This window comes from Schistocerca serialis, chromosome 4, assembly GCF_023864345.2.
Source record: "Schistocerca serialis cubense isolate TAMUIC-IGC-003099 chromosome 4, iqSchSeri2.2, whole genome shotgun sequence".
Taxonomy (NCBI): Eukaryota; Metazoa; Arthropoda; class Insecta; order Orthoptera; family Acrididae; genus Schistocerca; species Schistocerca serialis.
The window spans coordinates 347130028-347150041 of NC_064641.1; the positions used below are offsets into that span (position 1 = coordinate 347130028).

Here is a 20014-nt window from a genome sequence, read left to right on the forward strand (position 1 = left end):
ATAGAAAGTATTGACTCTCCTCGTCGAAACCATAAAGTTCGTCATTAGAAACAAGTCTTAACGGCCTAGGACAGAACCACTACGAATCCTTGCGTCCCCAATTTAAAACATCATTGAAAAGCCTCGCCAGAGTTTGGAGAAATTTGTAATTCTATCTTTGTATGTTCAGTGGTCCATCATTTCGAGTGCGGAATGGCGGCAACTCCTACATGTCATGCCTTTGCGATCTATTTTTTTTCTCACTTCTAGCGCAGAAAGTGACACGTTCTATTTGCGGTGACCGCGCTATGGTCTATAACTGAACCATCAAGATAAGTAACTATTGAAGAAGTGGCCGTGTCTTTCAGCTTCTACCACAACTGAGCCACGTAAGAGTCTCTGCAGTCCCAGCGCGTCGCCGCAGATTCTAGGCGGTAAACGGAAAGGAGGCATTTTACTATGCGTGCAGGACATCAGCCAAGAATACCACAGCCACGTTTGTGTTGTACTGGTGAGGGAGAAGAGAAACGTTCAGGGCTGATCGCCGGTGTGTTTGACTCTTCTCCGTCTGGATTGTGATGCCCCGTAAGGACATGTACAATGACGCGTGGACCTCAATTTAGGGACGCTAATTTGCTCCTATTTTGCAGAAGATAGCATCCCTCTTTATTGCAGCATCATTCCAATATGGTTTACGATTTAAAGGTAACGGCACAATTTACGCGAACCGCATTATAAACAGACGAACCTACGAGGGGCATTCACTAAGTGAGGCAACACTTTTTTTTCTGAAAGCAGGTAGGTTGTATTCAGGATTCTAATACACTACATTATCCACATTAGTCCCCGCTCTTCTGGGTACAAAATACTGTTTTGCGACATGATCTCCGTTAAATACGGGAGCCTTACGCCATCTTACTGGAGGGGCCTGTATGCCCGCATGATACCATTGGTCTACTGGTCGACGTCGGAGCCAGCGTCTGGCTGCATCAGTAACCTCCCCAGTATCCACGTACCGCTTCCCGCCAGTATTCACGTACCGCTTCCCGCGGACTGCATCCTTCATTGGGCCAAACAGATGGAAGTCGGAAAGCGCGAAAAACGGGCTGTAGGGTGGATAAGGAAGAACAGGTTTGTGCGACCTTGTTGCGATGATGACAAACGCTTTGCCCAACGACTCACCGTGCTTTTGTCCACTGGCTGGTCTCCGCAGACATTCTGCAAGCGTACTGGTTACGCCACAGTACAGTTTTATCAACAAATTCGCTCTGTAAGCGTCGTCATAGAGAGTGCTGTACATATAGCAGATGCTTTCTTAAATAACAATAATTAAATGTCCCTGATGTACAAATAAAAATTAATGACCGTTACCCAACTACAATATTTATTAAAGTTTAAGGTCAACGGCTTATTTAACATTTTCACAGCTTGAATAGTAAAATGACGATTAATCTCTATGCTAGTGATAAATGAATATAAAATATTTCGAGTCCCCAATATATTGTTTTGTAAACTCAGTATATATTTAAAATACCTGCTAACACTGCACCTGTTCACAGCCCGATGTTGTTCTATGTTCATATCAACACTAACACGATAAATGTAAGTCCATCAGACACTCGGTAAGATGAGTGTAAGTGTCGACCATTGCTGAAATAATTAAGAGTCCTTTCTACACAGTATGAATAACGTCCAACTTAGTACGAGCTTGGTCTAAGCAGTAATCAGTTCAACACACGTGAATTACATGCTCCACTGAAGCCCAGGCAAAATAATTCTGTTGACGGCTGCTAAGGTAATAATAGCCCCCTCTGAGCAACAGCATGAAATACTGCTGTTGCGACCCGTCACCTCAGAAAATTTCAAAGTTTCAAAACATACTGCTAGATCACTGTCCCTAGTAGCATAGACTCTGTATGTTCAGCTGCATCCAACCAAGGAAAGTGGCAAGATTATCGCCGCATTTTATGTATTAGGTGCCTGTACTTCAGAAAATTCCAAGAACCCACATTAATGTGTCAGAGAAACAGCCTTTCCTATTTACGAGGGGCGTTCAATAAGTAATGCGTCACTCTCTTTTCTCGGCCAGTTTTGCTCGAAAGAAATGCGGAACTCGTTGCGGGACATTGTGGAATATTCCCGGTCCAGCCTCTACAGTTTCATAAAGTTTCGATAGGTGGCATCGTTATATGTAGCATTCAAAATGGCATCCGTAATGGAGATGCGTTCCAAGCAGATATTCATAGGGCTTGCAGAATTTCTACGGAGACCACGCACTTAACAAAAGCATGGTGAGTGGCTGTCACCATCGCAATAAGGTCGCACAAACCTATCCGATCTCCCGCGTGCAGGCCGGCCACACACAGCTGTGACTCCTGCAATGTTGGAATGTGTGAACACTCCTCTCACTCGAGGTGATCGACGGATCACAATCAAACAACTCGCTGCTAACTGGACTCTCTGTTGGTAGTGCTGACATCGTGTCCACCAGTACTCAAAGGTGTCTGTCTACCTTCTCGGTTTCTTGCCTCTAACGGAAGACCGTAAAGAGCAGCGAAGGACCATCCGCGTGAAACTGCTTGCGCATTACGAGGCTGATCGTGACAATTTTTAGTCGAACGTCGTCACAGGCAATGAAACAACCGGAAACAAAACAGCAATCCTTGCAGTGGCGTCACACCACCTACCCTCCGAAGATAAAGTTCAGAGCCACACCCTCAGCTTATAAAGTGACGACGACGGTCTTCTGGCACTCTGAAGGGCTTATTCTGTTTGATGTCCCTACTAATGGTGCAACGATCAACTCTGAAGGATATGAAGAACGTCCTCAGTGTGTTCGTCGCACACAAAAATACAACTGAACTTCTCCTCCATGACAACGCAAGGACTCACGCAAGTCTGCACACCCTAGAGGAGCTTCATTGGACTGTTATTCCTCATCCACCCCATCGCCTGGGCATCACACCTTCCGACTTTCGTCTGTTTGGCCCAAAGAAGGCTGCATCCCGCGGGGAGCTGTACGTTGCTGATGGGGAGGTTACTGGTGCAGAAAGGCGTTGACTCCGACGTCGATCAGTAGCCTTGGGCATACCAGGCCCGCCCAGTAAGGTGGCGTAAGGCCGTCGCGCTGAACGGAGACTGTGTCGAAAAATAGAGTTTTGTAATGAAAAGAGAGGGGGAATAATATGGTGCATAAAACCAACCCTCTTTCAGAGAAAAAATTGTTGCTTTACGTACTGAACGCCGGTCGTACATATTTTAAAAAATCCAATCTTGAAAACAGATGCACCGTTAGAAGCACGCTAACAATATGTTTAAAATTAATATTGCACTTAATAATACGTTAAATAGTTCGCCCACAAATATTAGTCAAATGATGACACATTTCAATTGCAGTGATCGATTTTCAGTGTTTTCTCACGGTGTCTCAAATTGTGTTATAGTCCACACAAGTATTGCATGCAGATCTAGGAACCTGCTCTTTTCACTTTTTCAATCAAAACTGACGCATCTTTAATGGCAATTTAATTACAGGTCAGGCTACGCAATATAATCAATTAAATTTGTCAATTAAACATATAAAACAAATGCTCTACATGTTGTAGGTGAAGCGTGCATAGGATTTCCGACATATACTCCAATTACTCCAATGCTGTCGTGTACCATTTTTTGTTCATAAATTAAACTGAAGTAAGCGTGTGATTAAATTGCCTTTCACTTGTTAATTAAATAAGTAATCAAATATATAAGTATTGTATTCAACTTGGGACCTAGAAACGACGGGATTATTGTGCGGTTCGGCCCCAGTGGACCCCCCCCCCCCCCCCAGAGTAATTATGGTGTACGCATACGTGGAAACAGTGTTTGCGTAACAATCGTCGACATAGTGCAACTGAGGCGGAATAAGGGGAACCAGCCGCATTTGCCGAGGCAGATGGAAAACCTCACTAAAAACCGTCCACAGACTGGCCGGCAAACCGGACCTCGACACTAATCCGCCGGGCGGATTCGTGCCGGGGACCGGTGCGCCTGCCCGCCTGGAAAGCAATGTGTTAGACCGCACGGGTAACCGGGCGGGCTAACATGTAAGCAACTCAAGCGATATATGTAGATGAGGGCTTTAACCTGAAGGGTCGATCTCTTTTCTCGATACATACTCACAACTGTTATTAAAGACGTATACTCAAAATGCATTACAGAGACCTTTTAGGCTCTTGGACTATCTGAATTATCTCTCTCTCCTCTTGAAGATGATGCGTCGTGTACCACTGGAAGTACTATGGTTTGTGTTGAACATGCGCAAATGCCGATAAACACTATACAGTCCTTTGTGCGTGTTCCTAGGGCGGACATGATGTCAAATCTGGTATCGTGTTCTCAAAGCGCCGCTTGTCTCCTGCGAGCTCCCAGTGTCTCACCGGCGAGCCTCTGTGCTAGAACTAAATGACGCGAACGACGAAAACCAGTCACCTCTGATCTCTTTATAGTATGTCGTGATACAACTGAACTGTAAGGGCGAAACACTAAATCCCTTTCTTATATTCTTTCCAAGTAGAGTACTTCACTGTCGGCCTCGGATTCTTAATTTTTCCTCTTCTTCCTTGTACATGCTGTATGTTATTCGCCTACCCCCAAAAGTTATTACCTATTTAGTTGAGAAGTTAGTGCATCTTGATCCATTTTACATTGACAGACGCGTTCTCTAAGTCGATAAACCCTCTGACAGAGTTTTGATTTTTCATAAATCTTTCTTCCGTTATCGAGTGCATCGACAGAACTACCTCTCTGGTGTCTTTTCCTGTGCTAAATCGAAACTGAGCATCATATAATAGTACCTCAATTTTCTTTTTCATCCTTCTAATATTATTCTGATCAGCAAATTGGATGCAAGTCTGTCTTCGGAATTGTGTGGATCACATTTTTCCGAACGTCTACGGTATGTCTCCAGATTTGTAGATTCTACACACCAACTACTATAGTCCTTTGTCTGCCATTTCCCAAAATTATTTTAGAAAAATATTATGATTGAAAGGTATTACAGGTTGGGAGATCCTCGTCTGGTTTCTGACATCACTTCGGCGATTTGCGCGTCGGTGTAGATGAGATGAAATGATGAGGGAATTCCGAAGGACTGTTATGTATGCGTTCCACCTTATTTGATCCCAAGTCTTCCATAATTCTGTTACACGCTGACTCAAATACTGGAACCCCTGAGTCTTCCATCTCTACTCTCATTTCTTCTTCTGCCAATCCATCAGACAGTTCCTCCCCCTCACAGAGCCTTTAGTGTACCCTTTCCACCCCGTTTTCTGAAATCCCAGTGTGGAATTCCTCGTACATTCCTAGTGTTGACGCCTTTGCTTTTAACTTCACCGAAGTTTGTTCCGACTTTTCTGAAAGCTGCACCAGTCTTTCCAACGATCAATACTTTCTTCCTGCAGCCATTTCCCCTTGGCTTCCATGCACTTCTTATTTGTTTAATTCCTAAGTGAACATTGACCTTGCCGTTGGTGGGGAGGCTTGCGTGCCTCAGCGATAGAGATAGCCGTACCTTAGGTGCAAACACAACGGAGGGGAATCTGTTGAGAGGCCAGACAAACGTGTGGTTCCGGAAGAGGAGGCAGCGACCTTTTCGGTAGTTGCAGGGGCAACAGTCTTGATGAGTGACTGATTTGGCCTTGTAACATCAACGAAAACGGCCTTACTGTGCTGGTACTGTGAACGGCTGTAAGCAAGGGGAAACTAAAGCTGTAATTTTTTCCGAGGGCATGCAGCTTTACTGTATGGTTAAATGATGATTGCGTCCTCTTGGGCAAAATATTCCGGAGGTAAAATACGAGGTGTGGCTAGAAAAAAACCGGACTAGTCCTGGTGAAACAATAAAACGAATGCAATAAGGCTGAAAGTCGCGTGGCCTGTCACGTGACTCTCGCTCCGCCACTGCTCGAGTTTCATCTGCCTCCTGCACTCAGTCTGCCCGTGGCGTCTGTTTTAAGTAGTTGACGTTTTGTCTGTGCGTCGGAAAATGTTGAGTGTACAGAAAGAACAGCGTGTTAACATCAAATTTTGTTTCAAACTAGGAAAATCTGCAAGTGAAACGTTTGTAATGTTACAACAAGTGTACGGCGATGATTGTTTATCGCGAACACAAGTGTTTGAGTGGTTTAAACGATTTAAAGATGGCCGCGAAGACACCAGTGATGACACTCGCACTGGCAGACCATTGTCAGCAAAAACTGATGCAAACATTGAAAAAATCGGTAAACTTGTTCGACAAGATCGCCGTTTAACAATCAGAGCAGTGTCTAAGTTAACAGGAGTTGACAAGGAAAGTGTTAGGCAGATTCTTCATGAAAGTTTCAACATGAACAAAGTGTGTTCAAAAATGGTTCCAAAGTGTCTCACAATTGAACAGAAGGAACGCCGAAGAATGATTTGTTCTGACATCCTGGAAAACATTGAAAGTGATCCCACCTTCTTACAAAATGTTATTACTTGCGATGAATCGTGGTTTTTTACTTACGATCCCGAAACTAAACGCCAATCGATGCATTGGAAAACTCCTGGTTCTCCACGACAAAAAAAGCACGAATGTCAAAATCGAAATTCAAGGCAATGATGATTGTTTTCTTTGACATGAAAGGGATTGTGCACATTGATTGGGTACCAGAGGGACAAACAGTGAATCAGCATTACTACATTAGCGTTCTGGCTACCCTACGTGAGCGAGTACGGAGAAAATGGAACGATTTGTGGAGAAAAAAAGTCATGGATCCTTCACCAAGTCAATGCCCCAGCTCACAGTGCGTTGTCAGTGAAGACGTTTTTGGCAAAACACAATATTCCCATCTTAGATCATCCACCCTACTCCCCTGATTTGGCCCCCTGTGACTTTTTTCTTTTCCCTAAAGTCAAGTCAGCTTTGAAAGGAACTAGATTTGAGACTGTTGAAGCAGTAAAAGAAAAAGCGACGGAAGTAATGTATGGACTTCCCGAAAATGATCTGCAGCATTGCTATGAACAGTGGAAAATTCTTATGGAGCGGTGTAGAGACCGAGGAGGAGAGTACATTGAAGGAGATAACATGAAATTGTAAATAATTGTAAATAAATGTTTTTTCCAGCATCAGTCCGGTTTTTTTCTAGCCGCACCTCGTAGTACCCCATTCGGATCTCCGGGCGGAGATTACTCATGAGGATGTCGTTATCAGGAGAAAGAAAACTGGCATTCTACAAATCGGAGCGTGGAATGTCAGATCCCTTAATCGGGCAGGTAGGTTAGAAAATTTAAAAAGGGAAATGGATAGCTTAAAGCTGGATATAATTGGAATTAGTGAAGTTCGGTGGCAGGAGAAAAAGACTTCTCGTGAGGTGAATAAAGGATTATAAATACAAAGTCAAATCGGGATAAAGCAGGAATAGCTTTAATAATGAATAAAAATAGGAGCGCGGCTAAGCTACTACGAACAGCATAGTGATCACATCATTGTAGTCAAGATAGACACGAAATCCACGCCTTCCACAGTAGTACAAGTTTATATGACAACTACCTTCGCAGATGACGAAGAGGTTGAAAACATGTATGATGAGATAAAATAAATTATACAGATAGTGAAGGGTGATGAAAATTTAATAGTGATGGGGGACTGGAATTCGATAGTAGGAAAAGGAAGAGAAAAAAAGTAGTAAGTGAATATGGAATGGGGGTAAGGAATGAAAGAGGAAGCTGCCTGGTACAATTTCGCACAAAACAGAATTTAATCATAGCTAACACTTGCTTTAAGAATCATGAAAGAAGGTTGTATACGTGGAAGAGGCTTGGAGACACTGAAAGGTTTCAGATAGATTATATAATGGTAAGACAGAGGCCCAGAAAGCGGGTTTTAAATTGTAAGACATTTCCAGGAGCAGATGTGGACTCTGACCGCAATCTGTTCGTTATGAAATGTAGATTAATACGGACGAAACTGCAAAAATATGGAAATTTAAGGAGAAGAGACCTGAACAAACTGAAAGAACCAGAAGTTATAGAGAGTTTCAGAGAGAGCATCAGGGAACGATTGACAAAAACGGGTGAAATAAATACAATAGAAGAAGAATAGGTAGCTTCGAGAGATGAAATAGTGAAGGCAGCAGAGGATCAAGTAGCTAAAAAGACGAGGGCTAGTAGAAGTCCTTGGGTAACAGAAGAGAAACTGAATTTAATTTATGGAAGGAGAAAATATAAAAATGCAGTAAATGAAGCAGGCAGAAAGGAACACAAATGTTTCAAAAACGAGGTCGACAGGAAGTGCAAAATGGATAAGGAGGGACGGCTAGAGGACAAATGTAAGGATGTAGAGGCATGTATCACTAGGGGTAAGATAGATACTGCCTAGGGGAAAATTAAAGACACAGTTGGAGAAAAGAGAACCACTTCTATGAATATCCAGAGCTCAGTTGAAAAACCAATTCTAAGCAACGAAGGGAAGGCAGAGAGGCGGAAGAAACACACAGAGGATCCATACAAGGGCGATGTACTTGAGGGCAATGTCATTGAAATGGAAGAGGACGTAGATGAATATGAGATGGGAGATGCGATACTGCGTGAAGAATTTGATAGAGCACTGAAAGACTTGACTGGAAACAAGGCCCTGGCAGCAGACAACATTCAATTAGATCTACTGATAACCTTGGGAGAGCCAGACCTGACAAAATTCTACCATCTGGTGTGCAAGATGTATGAGACAGGTGAAATACCTTCACACTTCAAGAAGAGTATACTAAATCCAATCTCAAAGAAATCAATTGTTGACACGTGTGAGAATTACCGAACTATCAGTTGAATAAGTCACGGCTACAAAAGGATAACACGAATTCTTTACAGACGAATGGAAAAACTGGTAGAAGCCGACCTCGGGGAATATCAGTTTGGATTCCGTAGGGGAACACGCGAGGCAATACTGACCCTATGACTTATCTTAGAAGATATATTAAGGAAAGGCAAACCTACGTTTCTAGCATTTGTAGACTTACAGTAAGCTTCTGACAAAATTGACTGTAATGCTCTGTTTCAAATTCTGAAGGTGGCAGGGGCCAAATACAGGGAGCGAAACGCTCTTTACAATTTGTACAGAAACCACATGGCAGTTATAAGAGTCGAGGGGCATGAAAGGGAAGCAGTGGTTGAGAAGGGAGTTAGACAAAGTTGTAGCCTATCTTCGATGTTATTCAGTCTGTATATCGAGCAAGCAGTAAAGGAAACAAAAGAAAAATTTGAAGCAGGAATTCAAGTCCAGGGAGAAGAAATAAAAACCTTGAGGTTTGACGACGACATTGTAATTCTGTCAGAGACAGCAAAGAACCTGGAAGAGCATTTGAACGGATTGGACTGTGTCTTCAAAGGAGGATGTAAGACGAACACCAACAAAAACAAAACGAAGATAATGGAATGTAGTCTAATTAGCTGGCTCTGATGGCTCTGAGCACTATGGGACTTAACATCTATGGTCATCAGTCCCCTAGAACTTAGAACTACTTAAACCTAACTAACCTAAGGACAGCACACAACACCCAGTCTGTAGTCTAATTAAATCAGGTATTGCTGAGGGAATTAGATTAGGAAATGAGACACTTAAAGTAGTAGATGAGTTTTGCTATTGCAAAATAACTGATGATGGTCGTAGTAGAGAGGATATAAACTGCAGAATTGGAATGACAAGGGCAGTATTTCTGAAGACCAGAAATTGGTTAAAATCGAGTACTAGATTTAAGTGTCAAGAAGTCTTTTCTGTATGTATTGTAGGCACGTATGGAAGTGAAACACGCCGGCCGCGGTGGTCTCGCGGTTCTAGGCGCGCAGTCCGGAACTGTGCGACTGCTACGGTCGCAGGTTCGAATCCTGCCTCGGGCATGGATGTGTGTGATGTCCTTAGGTTAGTTAGGTTTAAGTAGTTCTAATTTCTAGGGGACTGATGACCACAGCTGTTAAGTCCCGTAGTGCTCAGAGCCATTTGAACCATTTTTGAAGTGAATCATGGACGAGAAATAGTTTAGACAAGAAGAGAATAGGAGCTTTCGAAACGTGGTGCTATAGAAGAATGCTGAAGATTATATGGGTAGATCATGTAACTAAGGGGGGCGGGGGCGGCACTGAATAGGTTTGGGGAGAAGAGGAATTTGTGGCACAACTTGACTACAAAAAGGGACTAGTTGGTAGGACACATTCTGAGGCATCAAGAGATCATCAATTTAGTATTGGAGGGAAGCGTGGAGGGTAAAAATCGTAGATGGAGACCAAGATATGAATACACTAAACAGATTCAGAAAGACGTAGGTTGCGGAAGTTACTCAGAGGTGAAGAGGCTTGCACAGGATAGAGTAGCATGGAGAGCTGCATCAAACCAGTCTCCAGACTGAAGACCACAACAACAACAAGTGACTTATGTATCTATAATAGTAACAATTTCGTGTGGTTCAACGGCCTGGTTCATGTCTTTCATTTGGATATCACTTCGATACATTGTATATCTCTAACCTACCCCAGTAATTCAACCGTTGATAGGGACCTATGGTTTAATGTTGAAATCGAACCATGTGTAGTTTCTGGCTAGTTCTTGTCTTTTCCTGAAAATTTTTGTACGTTCTCTTTTTTGTCGATAATTGAAATAGTTCTCCACAGTTTCTTTGTAATTACCTTACTTGTACTCACGTTTATCTGTAATTTCCCTTCTTTCCTATTTGTGATTGCCCTTTCTGTCTTGTTGTTCAGCTGAACTGCCTATTGTGGCATTGATTATCGTAGTATTTGGTTCATAAGAACTAGAATCTACACTCGATTGGATCTATAACAGTCTCCTCAACCCTTCACAGCTGAGCATACAACGCACAAAAATATGTGGTGACAGTGCATTATAAATAGTGAAAGTTATCGAATTTAGTTTTTTTCATACGAGGGGCGTTAAAAAAGTATTGCAACACATATTTTCTTGGTCAGTTTCGCTTGAAAAATTGGATTGTTGGTTAAGGGACCCATGGAATATTCCCGGCTCAGCCCCAATAGTTTTGTGAAGTTCCAGTAGGTGGCAGCGCTGTAAAAAGCGTTCAAAATGGCGGCTGTAACGGAGATGCGTTCCAAGCAGAGAGCTGCCATTGAGTTTCTTTTTGCGGAAAACCAGAGCATCGCAAATATTCAAAGGCAATGTACAGAAACACGGTTAGTCGTTGGGCGAGGCGTTTCTCGTCTTCGCAACAAGGTCGCATAAACCTGTCCTATCTCCCGCGTGCCAACCGATGCCTCAGAATGTGTCCTACCAACCGGTACCTTCTTCTGGTCAAATTCCTCTACTCCCCAAACCTATTCAGTGCCTCCTCATTAGTTACGTGATATACCCATCTAATCTTCAGAATTCTTCTGTAGCACCACATTTCGAAAGATGCTATTCTCTTCTTGTCTATACTACACTCCTGGAAATTGAAATAAGAACACCGTGAATTCATTGTCCCAGGAAGGGGAAACTTTATTGACACATTCCTGGGGTCAGATACATCACATGATCACACTGACAGAACCACAGGCACATAGACACAGGCAACAGAGCATGCACAATGTCGGCACTAGTACAGAGTATATCCACCTTTCGCAGCAATGCAGGCTGCTATTCTCCCATGGAGACGATCGTAGAGATGCTGGATGTAGTCCTGTGGAACGGCTTGCCATGCCATTTCCACCTGGCGCCTCAGTTGGACCAGCGTTCGTGCTGGACGTGCAGACCGCGTGAAACGACGCTTCATCCAGTCCCAAACATGCTCAATGGGGGACAGATCCGGAGATCTTGCTGGCCAGGGTAGTTGACTTACACCTTCTAGAGCACGTTGGGTGGCACGGGATACATGCGGACGTGCATTGTCCTGTTGGAACAGCAAGTTCCCTTGCCGGTCTAGGAATGGTAGAACGATGGGTTCGATGACGGTTTGGATGTACCGTGCACTATTCAGTGTCCGCTCGACGATCACCAGTGGTGTACGGCCAGTGTAGGAGATCGCTCCCCACACCATGATGCCGGGTGTTGGCCCTGTGTGCCTCGGTCGTATGCAGTCCTGATTGTGGCGCTCACCTGCACGGCGCCAAACACGCATACGACCATCATTGGCACCAAGGCAGAAGCGACTCTCATCGCTGAAGACGACACGTCTCCATTCGTCCCTCCATTCACGCCTGTCGCGACACCACTGGAGGCGGGCTGCACGATGTTGGGGCGTGAGCGGAAGACGGCCTAACGGTGTGCGGGACCGTAGCCCAGCTTCATGGAGATGGTTGCGAATGGTCCTCGCCGATACCCCAGGAGCAACAGTGTCCCTAATTTGCTGGGAAGTGGCGGTGCGGTCCCCTACGGCACTGCGTAGGATCCTACGGTCTTGGAGTGCATCCGTGCGTCGCTGCGGTCCGGTCCCAGGTCGATGGGCACGTGCACCTTCCGCCGACCACTGGCGACAACATCGATGTACTGTGGAGACCTCACGCCCCACGTGTTGAGCAATTCGGCGGTACGTCCACCCGGCCTCCCGCATGCCCCCTATACGCCCTCGCTCAAAGTCCGTCAACTGCACATACGGTTCACGTCCACGCTGTCGCGGCATGCTACCAGTGTTAAAGACTGCGATGGAGCTCCGTATGCCACGGCAAACTGGCTGACACTGACGGCGGCGGTGCACAAACGCTGCGCAGCTAGCGCCATTCGACGGCCAACACCGGGGTTCCTGGTGTGTCCGCTGTGCCGTGCGTGTGATCATTGCTTGTACAGCCCTCTCGCAGTGTCCGGAGCAAGTATGGTGGGTCTGACACACCGGTGTCAATGTGTTCTTTTTTCCATTTCCAGGAGTGTATTTATCGTCCATATTTCACTTCCATACATGTCTACAATCCGTGCAGCAACAGCTGGGACTCTTGCAGTGCTGAACATGTGATTACCTCATCCAAAGTGATCTATGGATCACAATGAAATACTGCGCTGCACAACTAGACGTCTCTGTTGGTAGCACTGACACACTGCACCACCAATTGAGGCACTCAAAGTTGTGTGCCCAATCGGTTCCTAACTGCCTAAAGAAAGCCATAAAATGTAATGAATGACCATCTGTAGGGAATTTTTTGCGCGCTATGAGGCTGATTCTGACAATATTTTACTCGAACATCGTCACAGGATATGAAATGGTTTCTTCACTCTGAATCGGAAACAAAACGGCAATCCATGGAATTGCGCTGCACCACCTCTCCTCTGAAGATAATGTTCAAAGCCGCACCCTTAGGCAGTGAAGTCGTGGTGACAGTCTCGTGGGGCTTTGAAGGAGTTATTCTGTTCGATGCCCTCCCTCATGGTGCAACGATCGATTCGGAAGTGTATTGTGCTACCCTCATGAAACCGAAGAAATGACTTCAGCAATTTCATCAGGAGGAAAATGTAGACAAACTTATCCTCCGTGACAAGGCAAGGGCTCGTACAAGTCTATGCCCCTGAGAGGAGCTCTCAAAACTTAACTGGATTGTTCCTCATGCACCCTACAGCCAGGACAGCTTTCGGACTTCTATCTGTATGGCTTAATGAAGGATGAACATTGCCTGTTTCTCGATTTCAACTTGTAGAAAACGGTGGAGAGCAAATTGAATATGTCTTGCGCCAGTCTCACGACAATTAGACACCGAAGTCATTTTTTGCTTTTTATGCGGTTTTTGGTCTCGGGACACTTAAAAACCAATGTTTCCCATCCGATTTAATACGATTTTGCCATGGTAGATGGGATTACCTGACTAACAGTGCCACAAATGTTGACTGCCGAATTTGTGCAGCCATGCACATTGAACAGTACGGATGGTGTAAGGTGGAATTCAAACTATAGCCGTCACATTGCAATTCACCTGTGATTTGCAGCCGAACCTATTTACGTTAAGATGCTTACAGCGCCAGCTATCGATTGTGTAGAGGCGTATTTCTGGCAGTAAAACAGGATTTCGTCCATTGACTGGATTGGCTGAAGAACACAGAAAGTAGTAGCTTTTTGTGCAGCTTCATTTAGGCCAAGAAGAGTTTGGGGGGTAATATATTTTTTATATCTTCGTCAGTATAATGTTGTTATCGACTAATTTCTGAATACTGCATCTGCTGGTTACCTTGTTTCTGTATGTACTTTCTCTATATTCTTTGTAGAGTGAGCATTGGAAAAGCCTTACGTGACTCTGTGGTGAAGCTTCTGGTAATAACAATCCTCATGAGAGACGAACGATGTGTATCTAATCAGGATACGACCATCAGGAAACGTTCGTTGTATTTGTGATACGCAGATTCTAGATCGGTTCCATCAATCACCACCAAGTTTTTAGGAGTCAGAAGGCCCCTTAGTATTTGTTAGTATGGAAGAAAGTCTGAATTGAGCTAATTGGTCAGTTTATGTTGTCTTTGGTTTTCAACACGCAGCGGTTCTCAGGGTTGTATCAACCAAGCTTTCGAGTTTCTCTACATCCTTAGATACAGAAGTACTTGAAAGTTCAATTAATAGAGTCCTGCTAAGAAATCATAGAAATTCATGTTGGATTCCCACTTTATATACAATTTCGGAAACGAGTCTTTCGAGTCAAACTTAGTTTTCGAACAGTTTCTAGTTTGGAACAGATAAAAAATTGTACGTATTTATTACAATGTTATTCTAGTTTGCGTATGAACAGAACAAATCAAACTGCATGCAGACAAAAACAGTAACAGACTGTGCTAACCACAACGCATGAGAAATGCCAACTGTGTGTGATTCGAGAAGATAGTATAAAAGTAATGAATTGCTTGCCATCAATTTGATATCCCTCCATACTTCTTGATTCTTGAGGTGAACAATGTCTCCTGTATAATCGCTGCCTTGTGAGGTAAAGACGGGCCAGAGGCTTCATCGGAGTTCCAGATTCGTCATAAAACGGTGCCTCCTCGTCGTTAGGGAAGCTGGACGTGATGCGTCGGATCACATCTTGCGGAACGGTTGGCATGTTGGGCGACTGCAGGAAATAATGAGGAGACATTGCGAAAAAAATCTAAAAAAAAACAAAAGCATAAAGCTTTGAAAACAGAAATTTACTCACTGTATATGTGACTCCACTATCTGTTCCTATGTCCCACGGATACAAATTTAACTCCAAGTTCTCTACCCAGCTACAGTTTCTGCAGAGCTCCAATCCAGCTATACCAACAATCCAATCAGGTGATGGATCTGAAAAAAAGGAAAATAATAAATACCTACAGTAGTTAAACTTCCGCAGCGCGCAGGATATTTATTAATACAGATAGTGATACCATAGTTATGACCCATAAATAAAAACAGGGAATATATAGTACAAAAAGTTCATAATTTGTAGCAAGAAGAAAGGACGGAATACAAGTTCAGACTGAAGGAAAAATGGTAAAAGTCATTGGTTGTATCCTTTTTAGTGGATCCATCCGGGTCTTTGCATTAATCGTTATAGGGAAACCATCAAAAACTAAAGCTGGTGTCACGATGTAAACACAACGCGAGTTGAGTGTTAACCGATGCTCGACATCGGTGGGTAGTCAACGGGAAACGTGTTTTAGACACAGAAAGGAGATATGGCGCAAAATTACATTATACATGCACATCTACGTCATTCAAACGACGCTGTACATTAACATATCAATTAAGTGAAAATAGTCTCTAAACAGTTTCAGGGCAATTTTTAACACTTTGCCATGTACCAGGTGTGACATCGCGGATAGGTCATATCAGGGCCAAACCACAGGTGAGCCGGATATGTGCGCCACGTGCAGGCCGAGGCACGGCCTGTCTCGGGTTTGCTCGAGCCTTCTCACAAGGGATACACTTCGGTTTTGATCGTCTTTGAGTACGTTTTAGTGTAGAGCGAAATAAGAAACCCAATTTTTTTACACTTGCCCAAACGGCCTTTAAGGGGGTGAAACACGCGTTAAAAGAATTTCAGTTTAATATTTCTGAATGAATTGCGCTGTAACGATGATACATATGAAAAAAAATCAAATAAAAACTATGGTTTTTAATGTACCCTACAATGGTGCAGCCAGATTTGCAGAAAAAGTAATTTTTTTCGAAATACCCTCTCCCCCATTGTTTCATTTTTCATTTCGACTTTTGACTAATAGTAAAACGTATAGCATCACTTACACCAAATTAAATCATAAATAGTGCTAGGATGACCTGTATCCATTACTTGAGGACGAAGGTTACCTGATTCCCGAAGGCGTTGCTCCAAGTGACAAAAATCATTCTTATCGGGATGGCGTCTCTGAGGGCATCGTGCAGCGTACACGCATTTGTCAGAAATAAGGCAGTAACTCTCTGGATAGCGTACATTCAGTATTATTCTGACCAGAACAATTCTGCGCCTTTCTCATTATTTACAGGTTTACAATAATGTTACGACAATAATATATAAACATTTTCAAGTATAACATAATTAAGTCTGAAAAGGTTGCAAGTTGAAAATAAAAAAAATAATAAAATAGTACACCAAATGTAAAAAGATGCACACAAATAAAACACAAGATATTTTATATTCCATAAAATTAAAAGAATGTATAAATAAAGACCAATATATGCAGCGTATAACTTAGAATGTCATTATTATTAAAAAACCCAACATGACAGTAGGCTCTGCAGCGGACACATATTGGGCACACGTACAGCGACATAGAGTGTTTCTTCCTTATTTATGACAAATGCGGCTTTGGATTACCAATTCATCATTTTACGATTAAAAGTGGTGTTAACGTTTTGCTGTTAGTCAAATGTCGAAATGGAAAATAAAATAGTGTGGTGAGAGGATCTGGAAGAAAATGAGTTTTTCGAGAAATCTGGGTGCACTGTTGTAGCGTACATGAGAAACCACAAAACTTCTACTTCAAGTTTTTTTTATTTCTGTTAACTGTTTCGAGGGTATTCATTCAGTAATATTAAACTGAATTTTTTTTTTTTCAAGTGGGCCTGTACGTGTCTCTTATTTTGCTCTTTGCTACAACACATTCAAAGCCAAACAAAATCGAAGTGTATCCCTAGGGTAGGTTTACTTGTCCAAAGTAGGCAGTAGAGTACGATATTTCATTTAGTATTACGGTGTGGCATGTTTCAGTCAGCACGAAATTCTTCAGTTCGAAAGAATCGTGGGGTCAGAGCTGTGTACCAATCGCTATTTGTTCGTGGTGTAAAGGAAGTTCAAATGTCCAGTGGCTGTATGGACAAGAAGCCTTCAAAACTAAATGGGAATGACAGAAGAGAAGGATTTGAATTCTCAATATTTTTTATGCAGTCGCACGATCGACGGATACCGCAAATTTGCTGTGAAACGACACTACAACACCGTGAGGAAGGAATCTGAGTATTTAATTGGCGATGAAAGAGCAGTACATCAAGAAGTACTTTGCGCTAAATTTGCAGGCGTGGAGCACGTGTTGAAATTTGTGGTGCGAATAGTAATTTTTCTGATTACGCACGCGTTACTACATAGTAAGTTGCAACATTTTTCGATGGAACTGAATAGGGAGTATAGAGACTATACAAAACAAAGAAAAAATGCCTTACTTGGAGGTCGGCATGCGATTCCTCATCCAGATTCACGACAAAAGTTTCTCTAGCAAAATCAGATTGGGTGCACTTTTAAAACATGTGTAAAAAAGAGGAGCTGGCAATACTGTCACATAGTGCAGCGCATCGAAATCTAGAGAGGAACGTGTATCACCCCACACTACCGTACCAGCAATCGTAGCTCACAGAGTAGACTGCAACCCCACATCCGCCATGGGACTATGATTCGAATTATCGCCAGGATACTTTTTAATTTTGTGGACATTCCTAGTTCTCTCTGTTTATAAACAGGACATCATTTCGTCATATGACACTAGCCTACCACAAGACAGTGGGATCCATGAAACTGCATGCATCTGTATATTAAGCGCAGGGCGGCTTCCCCATGGAGTTCAAAAATGATGAATACGTCGATATGCTTTCGGTGCTGGGTGCATCCGAGAACAAAGTTGTTGCTGCTACTTGTGTGTATGCTGCACGATGCCCTCAGAGACGCCATCCCGATAAGAATGATTTTTGTCACTTGGAGCAACGCCTTCGGGAATCAGATAACCTTCGTCCTCAAGTAATGGGTACAGGTCATCCTAGGACTAGACGTACTCCACAAACAGAAGACGCGATTCTTGAAACCGTTCACCAATCACATCGGCGAAGTACACGTGATATTGCTAGGGAGTTCCGGATACCGCAAAGACGGGTTGTTGAGATGTAATTAAACGTTAACACCAGCGTCCAGAAGACTGCATTCGAAGTTTTGTGAAGCGTTTTTGCACCAAATGGAAGACATCGAACATTTTATAAATAATTTGATATGGACTGACGATCTAGATTCACTCGCGAAGGTATATTAAACATCCATAACAGCCACTACTGGTCGGAACACAACTCATATGTCACGCATTAAGATGGCCTTCCGGCACGCTTTGCCATAAACTTATGGACTGGAATCGTAAGAAGAGTGCTTTTGGGTCCTTACCTACTGCTGGGCAATCTGAATGCACCCCTGTACCATACGTTTCTTTGCAATATTTCGTCTGACTCATAAGAAAACGTTCCACTTGGTATTCGGTGAGAGCTATGGTTTCAGCGTGATGATGCATCGTCACTCTTTGGAATGAATGTGCGTAATTGCTTAAATGAAGCACTTACAGGGAAATGGATTGGTCGTGGAGATTCAATGGCCTGGCCTCCACGTTCCCTGGACTTTAATCCACTAGATTTTTATTTGTGGAGGTACTTAAAGGAGTAAATTTATAGTACTCCACCCATGGATGTACACGACATAATACAGTAGCTTGCTCTCGTGCCGCTTCGGCAATGATAGATGCAGGTGTGCTGCATAGGGTCCAACAAAGCATGATCCAGAAGGTGACGTAGTGTCTAAAAATGCAGGGTGATCGCTTGGAACATCTTCCCTAAAGTGAACATTGCTCGTATGTGTATCTACAGGCCGTGTGAAGATAAGCCTGGACGTCAAATGTACAGAACAGAATTACTGTGCGTAGTATAATGTGCAATATACTATAGCCTCCCTATTGTGCTTTTTGTATCTCCTGGATGCAGACGATGTTACTGTAACCACTGTTGGCTTCATTTGTGTCATGGATGATACAAAGTGGTCGTTTATGGCTGCAAGAAGTTCGTTTTATATCTTAATGTTTAAAAAAAAGGTAACAGTAACAGAAAGAATGCACAAGATACCGCATTATGGAGGTGTAAACTGGAAACAATTTGATGCTTTAATAGAAAAAAATAGTTCGTCGCGAATGCGTCTAGAACATCGGCGAGTCTGTATATTCGTTTACCATGGGTTTACCACGTCTCACAATTTTTTTAAAGTCTCATTTTGTTCGTTGCATTTATTTGGGACGGACGTCCCATGACACTCGTTCAATTTCATCGTTGATCTATTCCCTCAGTTTTTTTTGTTACGGAGGGCAGCTGACACTCTGACCAAACAAGATGAGCTACGGTACCGGATCTCAGTGAGGTCATGGGACGGCTTCGGCACAGTACAGAGTACATGCTACCCTTTCTTCGCCATGCTGAACGCATTTAAAGAGCTACTAGAGCCTCGTTTTTAAATAAAATTTCTGTTAAACGTGATGGCAGTGGCCGGGTATCCCCACCTGGTGAAATTCGGCCGCTGAGTTGGAAATCTTTGCAGTTAACGCCACAATGGGTTACTTGTAAGATGACGAGAACAACCCGCTGTCCCCAAGAGGAGGAAAACACCGACCCACCTGGGAATCGAACTTAGGCCAGCTGCATGGAAGTCTGATGCGCTGAGAAGGCAGCTAAATGGGCGGGCGCTATTGTTGAAGTTATGAAGGAAAAGGAAAGCAGGATCGAAAATTAGAAAACTCAGAATGGATTGCACACTGTGTATTTTAAGTGGACTGGGGAAGTGGAGTGCATACTGCCCACAGCGCAAGGTGCGAAACAACTTA

The 20014-nt window shown here is 43.3% G+C and overlaps 1 protein-coding gene across 1 annotated transcript in view; it reads right to left on the minus strand.

Moving 5' to 3' along the window:
- Nucleotides 1–20014, minus strand: part of LOC126474109 (spondin-1-like) — a 193773-nt gene that overhangs the window by 68116 nt on the left and 105643 nt on the right. Inside the window, exons 7-8 of the mRNA XM_050101534.1 lie at nucleotides 15079–15206; nucleotides 14793–14994 (exon numbers count right to left, since the gene is read on the minus strand). Coding sequence (XP_049957491.1) covers nucleotides 14793–14994; nucleotides 15079–15206 — 330 coding nt within the window. The remainder of the gene's footprint in view (nucleotides 1–14792; nucleotides 14995–15078; nucleotides 15207–20014) is intronic.